Here is a 19,197-nt window from a genome sequence, read left to right as displayed (position 1 = left end):
AGCTGCATATCTACAGCTATTTTTATTACAGCGCAGATGTCATTCAAAGTAATTGAATATCGGTATCAGCACAGACATTTTCTATCAAGGCATCCCTTAATGTAATGCAGACATTTTTCCTGATAATCTGTCAGTCAAACATGATCAAAGCTCTGGAATATAAATGAACAGATTTGGAAAGCAGTACCCTTACACAATGTAAATGTAAATCTCACTTGAATTCTGTGTTTTTGTGCTCGGTTCTTGTGTTAAGAATCTCCTGACCGTTCTTCATCCAGAAAGTGTCCTGATGGGTGCTGTGTGAGTTTGTGAGGTTACATTGTAAGATGATGGACGTCTGCTGTGGAGCTTTAGGTTGTAAAATCTCCTGATCAGAAGCGTTGATTCTCGGCTCTGAAATCAAGACAAAATCCTGGACGGTTAAGAGAGTTTAGTGGACAAACACTGTTGCTTTGATAGTTTCCTGATGTTTACCTGTGTATGGACAGAAGAGAATATGAGGAGATCAGAGATGCAAAAACCACTAAATGTCACCTCCCTCAAAAATGAGATGATATTAACCGAAAGCTCTTGGCACGTATTACACGTTCATCCAATAGCTTACTTTCAAATCTGCTTAATCCTGACCTCAGGCCATTGACAAATACACGTTTGTTGGCAGAATCCATTAAGAGTCTGATAAAAATGCTCATTAACAAGAAAATATGGGGTTTAAAAGCGCTTGGAGGGTTTTGCATCTCAGCTTTTTACATACATTTAGTCTTGATTACTTGTTATATTCTTGTTATACTTACATTATCTCTTTAAAGGTGCCAAAGAATGCATTGTAATAATCTGTTAAATTGTTCTCTGATATCTACACAGAAGGTTTGTGGCTTTATTAAGTATAAAAATGACCCAGAGTCATATTTGAAAGGGTCATGAATAATAATGTTGAGCTCTGCTCTGATTGGCTGTTTCTCCTTCAGTAGCTCTGTGTGTGTGTGTAAACAGATCTTATGTTTGAGTCTGTATCAGATTTTGAGGAATAATCAATTGTTTGTAGATTGTTAATGGACGTTTCTGAGTGATACGTTTGTGTTTTTTTCAATATGGACCTGCAAAACTTAACTGAACGTCAATAGTAAAACTGCTAGCATATAGCATTAACTAGCATATAGCATTAACTAGCATATCGTGCTAACTCAACAGTCACAACATTGTTTTAATTCAATGTGTAATTTAATGTTGGGTGCAGGGTTTCCCACAGCACATTTCAGTTCAGGCGGCCCACCTAATCTTGGAAACCCTACTGCCTTAACTAGGTCATCCAAAAAAAAATGTAATAATTTGCTGCACAAAAGGCCATCAGGTGCGTCTCGGACAATAGTGCAGACGCGCTTTACACCACGAGCGGGGCCGTGTGCCACACGACCAAAATGAGATAAGACGTGCTCCGTCATGTCTGGAGGATAGCCAGTTGATAAAACGCAGGTCCGTGAGAACTGTAAGTGGACTTTTTGGGTTTATTTAAGCCTGTTATTGTATTTCATCTATAGTTCTTGTCAATTGAAAGTAAGTTAGCTGGTGATTTTGTTTGAGTAACCTGCTAGCTTGGTTGCACGGGCCTGTTGATTAGATATAATTGTTGAGCGCGCTTGCTCACTTTATGTGCATTATTTACATGCTACAGTAGTTACACTCCTTTAAAATAATGTCATTAATAGTGGGAAATAATCAGTTTTTACCATTTTAGCGCCATCTATCATCGTTCGCCTGACGTTCTTCAACATCCGCTTTAGTTTGTGTTTATTAACCCTTTAGTTTCACTTCATCACACAGCTATTCGTTAGAGGTAAAAACATTTAATTCATTAATAGTCTAGTATGTGTTCATTTTCTGTCATAGTTTCTTCAAAATTAAGTTTTATTTGAGTGTTTTAAATAAAAATATTTTAATTTTCATCATGACGCAAAGGCCCCGCACCTTTTATTGCCACGCCCTCTGCCCCACCCACTCACCCAACCCTACCACCTTAAAGGCGGAGTCCACGATGTTTGAAAAACGCTTTGGAAAAGGAGACGGGCCGACTACCAAAACACACTTATAGCCAATCAAATCAAATCAAATGCCGGTTTGCGTATGTGTGGGGCGGGTCTATCAACAGAAGGTCCAGATTCTATTGGGGTAGGGGCGTGTTTGTTTAGGTGATTTCAAATATCAACATTGGCTTTCAAACATCATGGACTCCGCCTTTAGCTAACAAATTTTCTGCGGGAAACCCTGCGGTGTATATCTGGACTGTAACATCACAGTTGGTGTTATGTTGAGATTGGTCTGTTTTCCAGCTCTCTTTTGCATGCATGAGGTTTACATAAGAAGGAGAAAACAATCGTGTTTGAGGATTATGATATGTCATTACCACATACACAACTCTTATTATTCATCTATGCCTACATTAATACAGTTTTATATTCTATGGCACCTTTAATGGAAAATAATTACTATTGCGTAATATTGATAACACAAGGAATAATAATAATTAAACTATTCTGATATCAAAAATATCAAGTATTGCTACTGACATTTCCAAAATAAATATTAAATCTACGCACACACAAAACAAGATTGTGAATGTTATGCATGTATGAATAATTGAAATACATGTGAATCTGTTGTGTAAGAGGTTGATGAATTTCATCTTTAAATCAATCAGGATCACAGAATTACTGTAACTACTGAATATAATCAGAAAGCCAAAGTCATCAGTTTTCCTCTAATCTCATCTTCTCAACATCTCATTGAGTTTCATTACAGTATATTCATAATAACAATGCTTCTCAAATCTTGTACTCGTGTATTTTAACAGCTTTAACTTCTGAACAATCAGGTGTTCATTCAGTCGAGCCGATCTTCAGATGAGCTAATGTGTTACCGGGCGGCTCTACCATAGCAACCACAGCACCCAGATGGATAAACTCGAGTCACCCTGTGATTGGCTTGTACAGTAAAGCTCCAGATATAATTCCCGCTCTGAGGGAGGAGCATCGAGCTCCAATTAGCATTCCTTACACCTTCCCCTGCAGTCGGGATAAGCCGAGCGGGTGTTACAGTTAATACTCGCTCTCTCTATCTCACCCGTCATCGGGACGCCTACTCTCACGTCGGTCTACTTATACACGCGCTAACAAAATAAATCAGTCAGATCAGTCTGGATTGAGCTGTGAGATGAAGTGATCCAGACTGCTGAAGGTCATCTGAAGAACACCTGCTGAGGAGACAGAAGGAAACGGTCAATCTCAGAATCTCATCCTTGGGTTTCCCGCTGTCGTTTCCTCTACGACTCACAGCCGGATAATCATACCAAAAAAATCATGGGTGAATAACACCAAAGACAGGACTGCTGTTGGTGGGGGATGAAAATATTCACATTGGGTAATAAAGAAAATTAGTTCACTACAGTCTACAACAGCTACAAAACTAAAAGACAGGACCGCCATCAGTCCTGTAAACAACAAACTATACATTTATTATTTCAAACCATCAGCATGTATAGCCTGTTATATACATGTGATCGTATCATATTACATGTATATATATATATAAAATGAAAACACCAACGCTCAGTAATGACAGAATATAATGAACGTTCAACACGACTATTTATTTAGAAGGTGAAACGTCTCACGGGACCTTCAGCAAGGACGCCGTCTCATCCTGAAATTTCTCTCATGCAGTTGATTTTAATTTAGAGACACGCTGGTCTCGATGGACAGTAATCCTGGATCTTCATCGCATCGGTAGTCAGATGTTTGCTGAGCCACACAAATTAATCAGACTCGACTGATTCACATTTACAGAGAAGTGAGAAGTATAATGTCATTACTGAATCACAGACAAACAGCAAACGCAAAGAAGGCACAAGGTCAAACTCTGACCGCACACGGCTCCGATTTATTATGTCTTACATTTATCAAAATCTATGAGGTACAGAGATAAGGCCGTATCTTTAACCCGACCCCTTCCTTGTGTCTTCTTCTGAATTTCCATCCACCCTTTTTCAAGGACAAAATGCACAGATAGAAACACAGCGTGGCTTCAAAGCGCCGATAGGCTGTACGCTATGCACAACGCCAGGCTTTGAAGTAAATAAAACTGACAAACAATCTGGAGTAAATAATATCCATACAGGTATGCAATAAGAAATCAACTCAAATAAAAATGTTAAGCGGACACAAGAAGCAACACAGGTAATACAGAAACAGGCTGGATGTGGAGGTGATGGAGGTCAGAGAGGGGTGAGACAGAGACTAAAGGACATTTATCTGTGTTTGTGCTCCACAACAACAATCTCATAGAAGCATTAGGAAAGAAAAGTGTCTATCAGTGAATCCTCAAAGTCCAGCTAAAGGGAGACATCCAGAAAGATCAAAACTATAACACAAATTCATAAGGGAAACAAATACAACAGTTTTCCAATAAACACGCTGACATCACAGTTATATTCAGAGGGATTCATATGTAGCTGTACAGATATGTGTTTAAAGATTTGAATGCACACTGAAATATATTAAAATATTAATGCATTTATTATGAAACGTTAATTCACTTTAATTCAGTCAAAAATGTAGAGATTTTTTCTTTAAAAAAAACAAACTTAATTTCCTCTCGGCTGAACAAAAAAAGACATAAACATCTTGGATGACATGATGGGGGTGATGAAATTATCTGGATTTTAATAAGAATTAGCCACCTCGTAAAATACGTATGAATTGTATGAGATTGCATTGACATTCATTATGTCTCTAAAAATTGTTCATGAACTGAACCCAGCAAACAAACGCTGTCATTTCAGCATCTAGGATAACTATAGAGCAGATATAGTCTGGTTATGAGTAACCCGCTTTAAACAAAACAAACTTAAATTTAGTTGAATGTCATTTTTGCAAAATAACTTGCTGGGAAGGGTTTAGATTTGATATGCAGTTGAAACATTGCTATTATACTTTTCAGTGTTCATCCAAGCAAACACATGATGAATAAGTGACTGAAGTTCACTTTACATACAAACACCTCTGAATATTGATACGATCATGCAGGAGAGATCCTCTACTGCTGACAGTGAAGGACAAGCAGATGTTTGATTTCTGCGTTTGGGTGGCATGAGACACGACCGTACGAGTATCTAACTACTACAGTATAGACCCACTCACTCTGCAGCACCGATATGGTGGCTTGAGTTCGAATCCAGGTGATGGCCGGATTTTGGCGCAGGTCGTTGCGACGCGGATCGTTGCTGGCCCGGCACTCGTAGACTCCGGCGTCCTCCAACGTGAGGCGGGAAACGGCCAGCACGCTTACGCCGTTGGCGCCAGAGGCCGTGTTGATGGACACCCGCCGCTTACGAGCGCCGTCCCACAGCTGTTTGAAGGAGTCCGCCCGGTTTATATCGGCGTACCACCACTGGATCTCCGGCACAGGATTTCCCACCACGTCACAGTACAGCTCAAAAGCGTCTCCGGTGAGTTTAGTCTCTGACATTGGCGACTTCACAAACCCAGCTGGAGAGGAAAAAGGGTTTAAAGTGATGTGAGGAAAAGAGGGAAGAAAGTTTGGAAGAGGAGATGGAAAAGCAAATCAGTAAATCAAAGCGGATCAGTCAGAGAACACAAAGAAGTCAAATGCAAATAAAAAAGAAACAAGCCAGAAATTATAAATGAGTGGAAAAGACAGTTAGTCAAATATAGACAAGAGAATCACTGAAAAAAGCCTGAATTTTTATTGTAAATCGTTTTAACTGAAGATGCACCGATATTTCTGTGCCGATACAGATATTCGATTACATGGAATGACATATAGCTTTATACTCCTTTACTGTAAAAGATATATAGCATTTTTGTCAAATCAACATATATTTTGTTACTTTAACTTAAAACAATAAGTTCAACTTGATTATGCCAACTATTCACAAGTCAAAACTTACAAAGTAGGTTGAATTGATTTGCAAAACTAAGTTGTATTAACTTCACGCTACATTTTTGTTACAGTGTTATTACAAATTATTTTGTTATGAAATCCTGGAAGTGCAGAGCGTACAATCAAAATAATCACACAAGTTAAAGTTCTGATGTGCTTACCGCCCTTTTGAGCACCAGGATTTAATATGTTTTTAAAAAATGCTTTTATCAGCCAATACCGATTATAGGCCAATATATCGGTGCATCCCTAGCTTTAATTGTTCCCGCAAGTTTCCCACTCGTCATGGATGAAATCATGTATTAAGATCAGTGTTGGGGAAAGTTACTTTTAAAAGTAATACATTACAATATTAAGTTACTTCCCAAAAAAGTAACTAATTGCGTTACTTACGCAATACGTAAAAATTAGGGAATACTTATGTTACTTTTAAGTTCCGTTACTTTTTCTTACTTGGCTGATGCTTGATCTCTTTTAAGCCTTGCAGGTGTTTTTTATGACTGAGAATTGCATATTTTCATCGCAAAAATGTCAAGCTCTGGCCTCTCATCAACATTTCTGACATAAACTGTTCCCGCTCAGGCGCGCACGCATAAAGTACGTAATTCTCTGTTAACACGTTCAGTTTAATTTAGTAATTTTTTAAAAATCTAATTAATTAAATTAAAAGGTACTTGCATTGCATTTTTAAAAAAGTAACTCAAATATTAATGTGTACATTTATAAAGTAATGCGTTACTTTATTCGTTACTTCAGAAAAGTAATATTACGTAATGCACGTTACTTGTAATGCATTAACCCCGACACTGATTAAGATAGTAAAGGATCGTAACAATATTTAGTGTAAAAGCATTATACAAATACTTTAAGGTAAGTAGCTCCCATTTAAAATGTGCAGAAATTCATTAATGACTTTCTTCTTTGCAAAAGCCATTTCTAAAACAGATTCTCATGAATGTTTCCATAATGTCAGGTTCTTATCTTACAATATTTCAGCACAGCTCATTTCCCATCGCATATCTTTTGTATGATAAACGGCACACATAAAAGAATACATTAAATATAAAAGTGTTTGTAGCGTTGCATTATTCTGCACAGTAACACAACAATTTACATCAATATGCTAAAGCCATTAGCCTAATCCCCGTCTTCAGTTTCACAACATTTTTAGTAGAAATTATCCTCTTATATAGCTCAGTGGTAGCCAGTGCCTCCAAAAAACAAAATATGTGTTTGGTGCGTCATGTGAACCTATAGGATCGCGTGTCATGTCAAAATACGTGCCGGCTGCATACGCATCGAACAGGTTTATAATAAAAGAGACGCTCACATCTTGCATGCCACTTACTTAACACTAAACTCTGATCACTCATGAGACGTATTTTGACATGACACATGATGCACATGATTCACACATGACGCGTCAATCACATATTTTGACCTGACGATCCACACACATGACGATGTTTTGATGAGTTTCGCATTCGTGCCTCCTTGGAAAAGAAGTCACGAGCCCGCACTGGTTCGAGGAGCACAAAAGGTCTGAACACACATACTGTACTGATAAAAGATGTATATCTTGTAAAGCACTGTAAGTCGCTTTGGATAAAAGCATCTGCCAAATGTATAAATGTAAAATATAGAGTGAGTAAATTGTTATGCAGAATAAAACGATGCTTTACTTTTAACGTTCTAAAGTTCTGGCAATCTGTATTCAGACAGCCTAAAATGTTGCACAATCCAGACATTAATATTGGTGAAATGAATAATATACTGTCTTTATGTTGGCATCTCTCTAAGTAAAATGAAGATTTACAGTACAGTATTTATTCTGACAAACATTTGAGAAGTCTGGCACCAAATGAAGAGATGACTCCCTTCAGCATGTTTTTATTATTGTAAGAGATTACCGAGCCTGTAGATGGATTGATTCATGATGGTAAGATATAACACAGAAACCATTCAAACAATGATAAATGTCACAGACAGAGAGAAAGAGAGATGCTCGTGTCACACAGCGGATCTTCATTACTGTCGACTCTGGTGTCGTGGTTTAACATCATTCCTGTTTATCATAGCTCTGCGAGTTTGTCACGTGTATCACGAGCAGTCAGAAGTGACTAATGCACAGGTGGTGTTAGTCACAAACATCTAACCTCAAATCTCAGATTCGATTACATTTTTACACCCTGCGCTCTTTCTGTAATCTTCCAGAATGCTGCTTAAATCCTGAGCTCACAATAAAGATTAAACACCAAATGAATGCATTAAAAAAAACTAAACAGAAAATGAAGAAGATTTCACAGTTCAGATCTTTGAGAGCTCATGAGACTTAAGAGCTCAGTTATCTTTTATTTAACTAGACTTGAATATTTATCCTATAAATATGTGAGAAAGAAACAATGAGTCAAATATGGACATGACATTAAAATATCTTAAAGGGGACATATCATGAAAACTTTTTTCATGTTTAAGTGCTACAACTGGGTCCACAGTGATTCCATCAACCCAAAAAATATGACAAAGATCAACCCAGCAACTCTGCCCCTGTAAACCATTCTCTGCAAGCATGTGAAAAAATAGCTTTGTCTCTCCTTGTGATGTCATAAGGGGACCCTATTACAATAATTCGCCCCTTAATCTGCACTATCCAACCACGGCACTGCCATTTAGTGCTGAGAGAGAGAATAATATCGACAGCACAATTGAATTTAAATTTCAACAAACCACCATTAGTGTTTGCATTATCAGCTAATTTGCATTTAAAAGGGAACACATTTTTGCTCGCACCTACAAAGTGTACATTTTAACATGTTATAATAAATGATCTGTGGGGGATTTTGAGCTAAAACTTCACACTCTGGGAGTGATTTATTTTACACCTTAAAAAAGTCTTGCAGCATGTCCGCTTTAATTAAACAGAACGCCGTTTTGTCTCCAAAAACAGAATCAGATTCTGATCTGACTCCATCTATTTCATGTTTATATTCATGCATTTGGCAGACATGTTTATCCAAAGCGACTTACAGTGCATTTAATCTATATGTGTGTTTTCTGGGATCAAACCCACGACCTTTGCATAGGTAATGCAATGCTCATTGACCCACACAATTTTAGGTTTAGTTTATGATACAGTTAATGTTGTCAGGCTCGCATCCAAATACTCATCATTGATCTATACAAACACATCTCATCTTATACAGACAGTATACTGATATGCTTTAGATATCTGTGTTTTAAAGGGGGGGTTTAATGGTATTTCATGCATTCTGACTTATTAACACAGTTATAGAGTTGTTTCCTCATGCTAAACGAAGGCAAAGTGTCAAAAAAGCAGTTGGGCGTGTTACAGAGTATTTCTGTGCCGAATGCACTTCACCAGGGTTCGTACAAGTTTCGGAAAGTTTTTTTTTTATTATGGGTCCAGCTGATGTTTCAGGGGTTTCTATACGTATCACTTCTTTATATGGGCACTTCCCCTGGAAAACCCCGCCCACCCGTCAATCAGTGAGAGACACTAGAGCTTGCAAACATCACATAACACAACAGCTTTATTTAATTTCAAAACTCAACACTGAGTATGTTTACATGCACAGAATAAGCAGATAACTATTAAAAATCAATAAACCGGCTATGCAGACAACTGCGTTTACATGGGACTTGGAGATTTGTCAGGTAGTGACGTCATCACCTACATGTATAGTACATAATAGTCGATCAAAAAGCCGACAGCATATCTGTCTTAAGCTATATTGTTTTATCTCTTTCGTGTCTCCAGAACCTGTAAATATAACATCAGTTTTTATTTTCGCAGTTTCTCTGCCAACTGCTTTAGTTGAGCTATTACTTTGCGCTTACCTCCGCGTCTGACGTTTATCTTTCACACACGGAGACATGCGCACATGGACAAAACCGTGAGAAAGCCGGTTAAGGTGTTTACATGCCACGCGGATTCTGGGTAATGAGCAAAAAAACTACCTGTGCCGATCGTTTTTTGTTTATGCCGTTTATGGGCTTTCCCCGATTAAAGAAAACCGTTTTAAGCGTTTACATGACCCCACGTGTTATCAGTTTACTAAGCATAATCGTCGTAAGACTGTGCATGTAAACGGACTCAATAGCATAAGAAAAAGTGTGTTTTTGGATGTAAGGAGAAGAAAGTCAGCTTTATGGAAACAATGGATATAGTTTATTATCTGGGGTAGCAGCGCTGGAATTAATTGAAAAGTCCAAACCGGGTCATGAGTTGCATGCGGTAAGTAAGACTTCTGTCTTATGTTGGAAATAGTCGCGTGTATATTATATAAATGACACAAACATGTAGTGAATCATAAGTTAAAACAGTGTTGTATAATGTTGCATGACTCGTACTCGCTCCTCCCGCGGTATAACTCCTCCTTCTTCATTTTTTCATACGTTATCGGAAAGATTCGGTAACGCTAATCTTTCTTTTATAAATCTGATTAAACTAAAGACTCTTCAGAGATATAAAGGATGTAATACTACTCTATAGGTACTCTGCAGAAACAGCGTGTGTTACGTGAGCTTTAAAACTTCCCTCACAGGTGATGCCAGCACACGCGTGTAGTTTCAGTTGAATAATCTGTGTGTGTGTGTGTGTGTGTGTGTGTGTGTGTGTGACAAAGCTATGAAAAGAAACAATTTTCACTTTGCTGAATTTCCTGCCTGAGGCTGGATCATGTGAAGTATAATTATATTCTCTCTGAATAAAGACATCTGTGTCTGGAGTTTTCACCCACACCAGTGAACAGATTGAGCTTCACACCTTCTGTACTGGAGTGAGAATCTCTACACGGCTCAGCAGGAAACCAAACATCTGCCTCATGTGTACATCCAACGTCATCTCATGTGAATACGTCTGTGTTTTTACATAGAAAAGTGAGGTTGTACCAAAAGTACATTTACTTACGTTTTCATACACACAAAAACTATTGTTATAATAATAATAATGATGTGTTGACAGAACTAATACGTTAATTATTTACGTATTAACAACTACAGATTTGTATATATTCCTATTCTTTTAACTTATTTAAGACAGTTTACTCATTCATCTAATGACTTTCAGAGAATTACACAATTAAACAAGACTAGACTTTAAAACCTTAAACAAATAACATTCCTGAAATTATTTAACCATTTTGTAATATTTAGTTTGCCATGACACACAAAAGGCATTTTCTCATCTGCTGCATTTTTTCTATGCAACAATAATTAAACCAAAACACAACATAAATTCACAAAAGATGCTAATTTATTGTATTCATTCACATCTTTAAAATGTATACTATTGTGAGGAACAGATCTAAATTCAGCCCTTTATCCAGCAATCTTCATCCCAGTTCTCATCAGCGACTGTAAACGTCAAATATTGCGTCTCAAGAACCTTTACGACACATTGCTTTACGGCAGTGATATCAAACGCTCATTGGCTCTTGTGTGCTACGTCACAGATTGGGAACATTGATTGTCTTCTTTCAGTACTTTTGAAATTTGAAATGCGCGCCTTGACAGAGAGAAGCTGGATTAATGTTCTGGTGGATTAATGAATAACTTTAATATTTCTCTGTACTTCATATAACTTTACTCCAGAGAGGACCATGGCTGCAGCATATCCTCATTTTAACTACGTTTGTACTGCTTTTAAAAATTTGCAATAAATAAATTACTGTGATAACACTTGTCTGTCTTTTATGCTTTTTATTTCTTTTTATTTCTAACAGCACATGATTTGGGTAGGACTTTATTAGCGGCTTAACATATTTAAAAAAAAGTCCTACATACTTCTGTCTGTTATGTTGCATAATATATATTATTATATATACAAATTTTGGTATAAAAGTTTAGGTTTGGGATAGGGTAGTAATGTTATCGATAAAATGGTTAAAGGGAAATGATACAGCAATCTTTATGGTATGAAATATTTGTAAATGTTTTACATTTTGTAACTGTAATGCTATGATACATAAAAGTATGTTTTGTGTTTTTGAAAGTTACATATTAATACTACAATCATGTAGCAGAACACTGAGAGACTTCACATCATTCAATCATATTTAAAGAGAATTCAATCCTGTGCACTATTAGTGGTCAAAGAGCTCAATATCACAACACTTCAAATTAATCAGCCTTTAAAGTGCTCATACATTTCTCTTTGTTTTAGTCACTTGTTTTTATTTGTCCCTGAAACCGTGTCTGTTTTCCTGCTCTGCCTGTAAGTCGTCTGTACAAACAACCTCTTCACATTCAGCATTGATCCAGAAAATATCCATTTAACAGCGGCATCCTTCAATAAAAGCCTGTTTGTAACTCTGCATTAATGCATCACCAAACAATCCAGGCTGAAAGTGTTGAGATCCGAGTAAAACCATCAGATATCTTGTTAAAAATAAACTTCAGCTGATGCTTTCTAACATTGGGGTGCTTGTGCTGAGCAGATTTATTCAAACGTATCCAAAGCTGTAAGACTCATGTGAGCAGATGCTATAGATGCATTTACACAAAACAGCTCGTGAGTCGTGACAACTCACACTAAACAGTTTGAGACAACACAACAATAATACACAACAATAATGCACAACAACAATGCACAACAAATAATGCACAACAAATAATTTACAACAAATAATTCACAACAAATAATGCAAAACAACAATGCACAACAAATAATGCACAACAAATAATTTACAACAAATAATTCACAACAAATAATGCAAAACAACAATGCACCACACCAATGCACAACACCAATGCACAACAAATAATGCACAACAAATAATGCACAACAATAATGCGCAACAACAATGCACAACAAATAATGTACAACAAATAATGTACAACAAATAATGTACAACAAATAATGCACAACAAATAATGCACAACAAATAATTTACAACTAATAATTCACAACAAATAATGCAAAACAACAATGCGCCATACCAATGCACAACAACAATGCACAACAAATAATGTACAACAAATAATTCACAACAAATAATGCACAACAATAATGCGCAACAACAATGCACAACAAATAATGCACAACAACAATGCACAACAAATAATGCACAAATAATGCACAACAAATAATGCGCAACAACAATGCACAACAAATAATGCACAAATTATACACAACAATAATGCGCAATAATAATGCACAACAAATAATGCACAAATAATGCACAACAAATAATGCGCAACAACAATAACAATGCACAACAAATAATGCATAACAATAATGCACAACAAATAATGCACAACAAATAATGCACAACAAATAATGCGCAACAACAATGCACAAAAAATAATGCACAAATAATACACAACAATAATGCGCAATAATAATGCACAAGAAATAATGCACAAATAAAGCACAACAAATAATGTGCAACAACAATGCACAACAAATAATGCATAACAATAATGCACAACAAATAATTCACAACAACAATGCACAACAAATAATGCACAACAATAATGCGCAACAACAATGCACAACAAATAATGCACAACAAATAATGCACAACAACAATGCAAAACATCAATACACAACAATAATACAGACGCTGGATTCACATCAGTGATATCTGAGGAGTCACACGAGTTTCTCCAAACCCTCTGATGAGGACTGCAGGTCCATCACTCACTTCCATCTGTCCACCCATCTGTCCGTCTGTCCATCCATAAATCTATTCATCCATGCATCTATCTATCAATATCATCCATCTATCTGTTCTTCTGTAAATCGAATCATCTATCCATCCATCTGTAAATCTATAAATATATCTATCAGTCCATCCATCCTTCCATTTGTCTGTCCATCCATTCCTCCATCCATAAATCAATTTATCCATGCATCTATCTATAAACCTATAAATATTTAATTTGTCTTTCCATCCATTTATCTGTTCATCTGTAAATCTATCAATATATCTATCAATCCATCCATCCATACAACCATCCATTCGTCTGTCCATCCCTGCATCCATAAATCGAATTAATTCATGCATCTATCAATAACGCAACAAATATATCATCCATCCATCCATCCATCTATAAATCTATTCATTCATCTATCTATTAATCTCTCTATCTGTCATCCATCCATCCTTTGTCCTTTCTTTGATCCATCTATAAAGCTATCAATCTATTTATTCCATCAATCCACCTATCAATCCATATGTGCGTCCATCCATTCATCTGTCTATCCATCAGTCCATCCATAAATCAATTTATCCATGCATCTATCTATAAACCTATAAATATTTAATTCATCTATCCATCCATTTATCTGTTCATCTGTAAATCGAATCATCTATCCATCCATCTGTAAATCTATAAATATATCTATCCATTTACCGTCCATACAACCATCTATCTATCTCTCTGTCCATCCACCCATAAATCTATTTATTCAATTTATTCATTTATTGATATATCTATAAAGCTATACACCTATTTATTCCATCCATCCATGCATTGGTCCATCTATCTATTTATAAATCTGTTCATCTATTTACCAATCAATTCATCTGTCCATCCATCTCTCTCTCTCTTCATAATCTTTTGAATCTCTTCACAGTTTCTGCAGGTGTTAGATGAATTCCTGATCAATCTCATTCAGCATCTGAGCCATGATTTCATAAAACAAAAAAAATGTCCGTTTTCATACACAACACAGCTGTACGGACGTCATTGGACATATACGTATGTACGTGTGTAAGATAGCAGCATATTTTTCTAATTATCTTAAAGTAATTATGAGCTGACCATGAGAATTCTGCCATTATTTACTTATCCTCATGTTATTTAAAACCATACAGTGACACTATAGAGCAAACAGTTTAGTGTATGTAAACATACAGCGTATATGTGTGACATTATCTTATGTAAAAAAAAAAAAAAATCTTCTTCTCACAAATCACATTCACAGTTTGAGACGGCTGCAGAAGAGGAATAAAAGATCATAAACTTCACTCGTTTCCTTACATAAAGCCTATTGGTGGAATATAATATGATGTGTGGAATGCTTTTATCATATTTCTGTGCTCCTCCTGGATCACTGTTATTATCATTCTTAACATTTCTCTTTTCTACAGATGACAGATTGTTTCTGATGAACTGATCCTTTATATAGAGAGAGAGAGAATGATCCAGTGAGTTATTTCTGTCTTGAGTTTTGTACTTAAGGTCAGATCAGACATGCTTCATACACACACTCACAACAAACCTTTCATCTGATTCACAGTGACATTATTGTCAGTTTTACAACATAAGAGGAACAAACAACAAACACAAGCCAGCGTATGAAGACGATGCATTAAGGGTTAATGGATTCCCTTCAGTTCTGTGCTCTTTGTGTCGCTTCTAATAATAGAAACATGCAGCAGCCATCTAAAGTCCTGCAGATATCTGTTGCTGCTCTTATGAGAAACTGCACAACGATACACACACACACGCACGCATGCACACACTGTACACTACACTAAACCTTCACCCATATTAGTTTTTTTTTACAGATAGCCAATTATTCAGACTGATATCTGCCGATACCGATTATTTGGTGGTTATATTAACTTGCATTAACTAAATTCTGAAAATTACATGTTCTAAATGTTATTCATTCATATAATGAACTTGTGTTGGTTTAAATAGTGCTATATAAATAAAATTGCCATTGCCAATAAACTCAATGGCACAGAGCTCAAATTCAATGTCAATTAAGTGCTGCCATATAAACTCTGGGACAAAGATCAAAATTATCCTCTTAAAGGTGCAGTGTGTAAATTTTAGCGGCATCTAGTGGTGAGGTTGTGAATTGCAACCAACGGCTCAGTCCACTGCTCACCTCTTGCATTTGAAACACATAGAGAAGCTATGTTAGCCGCCACCAGACAAATATGTCATCGTCAGAGACAACTTAGTAAAAAAGTTTGTCCGTTAAGGGCTTCTGTAGAAACATGGCGGCACAAAATGGCGACTTCCATGTAAGGGGACCCTCGGTGTAGATAAAAAGGTCTCGCTCTAAGGTAATAAACACATAACAGTTCATTATAAAAGGTCTTTATACACCCCTGATAATTTAGTTTTGTATATTATTTTGCATTTCTGTCAAGAGATCCTTCTAAAAATTACACACTGCACCTTTAATTAGTGATGCACCGATCATGATTTTTCATTGCCGATTTCGATTTTTTCTTTAAAGAGGACATTTCACAAGAGTTTTTAAAGGGGTCAAATAAATCTCTGGTGTCCCCAGACTATGTATGTGAAGCCCAAAATAGCCCACAGATAATATATTTTGTAGGTTTGAGCAAAAATGTGCTGTTTTGGGCTTTGTCCTTTTAAATGCAAATGAGCTGATCTTAAATGGCAGTATTATTATAACAACATCCCCCCCCGACACCACACGGGGAGCCAAATTTCAATGAGCTATTATTTCACAGAGAATGGTTTACAAAAAAAAAAGTTACTGAGTTGATCTTTTTCACATTTTCTAAGTTGATAGAAGCACTGGGGACCCAATTATAGCACTTAAACACAGATTTTCATGAAAAAAGTCTTCTTTAGGCAACAGAAAAGAAAGAGTACATCAAAAGATGTTCATCTTAAGTCCTGTCCACACATGCATGGGTATTTTCACAACCGTACCTTTTTTTTATGCGGTTTGGCCGTTTGTCCACAAGTAATCAGGTGACTGAAACCGCACTATTATGAACTCCTGCCAGGCTAAAGATTTTCCAACCCTAATTAAACACACCTGCATTTCATTTCCAAGTAATCCTAAAGACTTTGATGAGATTTTTCAGGTGTGTTTAATTAAGGTTGGAACTAAACAGTGGAACAGTGTCCCTCCAGGACCAGGATTACCCACCCCTAACTACGAATGATAGTTATCATCCAAAGGTGAAGCGAATCTTTTCAAAATAAGAAAATCAAACAGATGTGAATTAGGTGCGTTTCCATCAAGTTGTTCAAGAGAATAACGGTGGTATTGATAATCTAGTAAACAATTGTAAATAAAACAAGGCACGTTTAAAAAATGGAGACAGGACTACATTTAGTTATGATGGGTTAAGTTAGCAGTGCAGCTTGTATTTGCCAAACTGAATGTTGTAGAGAGAAGAAGGAATGCAGAGTTTTTGATGCAGGCACTAACAGCAAGGGCATTAAGACGACGTCGAGACCCATATATAATAAAGACAACATCAGCGAGAAACAGAAAGACGATCAGTCACGTGGATTTAATGTTCGCTACTTCAAATATGTTTCCATCTCCCGTTTTTCGAATTTACTCTTTATCGCAAGCAAGCAAGCATAAAACTTTTTTTTGGCAAATTAAGGGATTATTATTCCAAATTTGGCGTTTCCATCACTCATTTCTTATGCATTACTTCAAAATGCACATATAATCATGGTGATGGACACCCCGATAGATACTAATAGATTTGCTTTTGGCTCCTTGTATCAACTGTGTACAACCTGCAATTGTGTTGTCAGTAGTGGGGTTTCCATCCAGATGTGAAGTGAATCTTATCAAAATTTTCAAAAAAAAAGAAATACAAACTAATGTGAATTAGACGCGTTTCCATTAAGTTGTTCGAGGCTCCGAGCAAATAACGGTGGTATTGATAACCTAATAACAAACAGTAAACAAAATAAGGCAAAAACCATCTCAAGTGAGCGTAAAAAACTTTTTGGCAAATTAAGGGATTTTTATGTCAAATTTGGCGTTTTCCTCACTTGTTTCTTATGCGATACTTTAAAATGCACATAAAATTGCATGGGTGATTTCAAAATAATTACACAGTATGAGTTTTGATGCATTTTAATTGCCAGGATATAATCTGCTCTGATAATCAGCTGCTTTTAAACAATCATCTGATGCTTTTATCTGCCGATACCGCTTAAAGACTAATATATTGGTGCATTCCTAATTCTAACACTTTTTAATAATTAAATAATCATCATAATAAACTCAAAAAAAAAAATGCTTATTTTCAACCCAGCATTGGGCCAATAAAGGGACACACCCAGCTGTTTGGTTGTAATTTAACCTATGCTGGGATGTTTCAATCCACTGTTTGGTCAAATATCATATAAACATTTTCCGGGTTAATTTAACCCAATGGCTGAGGTCGTCCCTTTTTGACCCAAAAGCTTTGACCCCCTTAATTTGCCAAAAAGTTTTTACGCTTGCTTGAGATAGTTTCCGACCTGTAATAAAAAGTAAATTTGAATAATGGGAGATGGAAACATATTTGACGTGGTGAACATTAAACCCATGTGACTGATGGTCTAGCTGTATCAGCCGATGCTGTCTCCATCACACATGAGGCCCGACGCCAGTGCAATGCCCTTGCTGTTAGTGCCCGCACCAAAAACTCTGCATTCCTTCCTCTCCCCACAACACTCAGCCCGGCAAACACAAGCTGCACTGACAACCCACCACATCATGACCAAATGCAGTCCCGTCTCCACCCTCTAAGGGTGCCCTGCTCCACTCACCGTTGGTTACTAGATCATCAATACCACCTTCATTAAAGACTAATCTATTGGTGCATCCTTAATTCTAACACTTTTTATAATTAAATGATCATCATAATAAACTCTAAAAAATGCTTATTTTTAACCCAACATTGTGCCAAAAAGAGACACACTCAGCCGTTTGGTTGTAATTTAACATACAGTATGCTGGGTTGTTTCAACCGACTGTTTGGTTAAAAACAGTATTGACATCTTCCGAGTTAATTTAACCCTATGGCTGAGGTCGTCCCTTTTTGACCCAACGCTGTGTTGAAAATAACCCAGAGAGTACAGAGCTTATGAGCAGAGCAGCAGGTTAGGACTTTAAAGTCTTCAGTGAACCGCAGACAGACAGACAGATACTTCAGCTCTATAGTGAATCTGTACAGTCAGCCTTTACCAAACAATAGCTGGATTATCCAGAAGAGCCACTGACCTTATGTCTGGACGATCAAAGTGCACACACGCACACGTACACCATATACTGCACACCAGCAAAGAAATTACATAATGCTGTTTATTTGGTCCTAGAAGTACCCCAATGCTATGTTGATCTTCTGAATAGTGTAAATACAGTCTGTGATGCTATCAAAATCTTACTTTGTGTCAATCTGACCAGCACATTCTCATCAAGTGTAACGCAGTGTGAAAAGGCGTGCAATGTATACACCAAATTCAAATTTTGCATGCATATGA

At 36.7% G+C, this 19,197-nt stretch overlaps 1 protein-coding gene across 3 annotated transcripts in view; it reads right to left on the bottom strand.

Moving 5' to 3' along the window:
- nptnb (neuroplastin b) overlaps nucleotides 1–19,197 on the bottom strand; it is a 42,241-nt gene that overhangs the window by 20,697 nt on the left and 2,347 nt on the right. For 2 of the 3 annotated variants that reach the window (XM_055174054.2, XM_055174053.2), the window contains exons 2-3: nucleotides 5,193–5,540; nucleotides 216–393 (exon numbers count right to left, since the gene is read on the bottom strand). In XM_055174054.2, the coding sequence (XP_055030029.2) occupies nucleotides 216–393; nucleotides 5,193–5,540 (526 nt within the window). The remainder of the gene's footprint in view (nucleotides 1–215; nucleotides 394–5,192; nucleotides 5,541–19,197) is intronic. The other variant, XM_055174055.2, reaches the window with a different exon arrangement.

The sequence above is a fragment of the Misgurnus anguillicaudatus genome, chromosome 15, assembly GCF_027580225.2.
Source record: "Misgurnus anguillicaudatus chromosome 15, ASM2758022v2, whole genome shotgun sequence".
Taxonomy (NCBI): Eukaryota; Metazoa; Chordata; class Actinopteri; order Cypriniformes; family Cobitidae; genus Misgurnus; species Misgurnus anguillicaudatus.
Note: the sequence above shows the minus strand (reverse complement) of the source record. Positions and strands in the feature narration are given on the sequence as shown.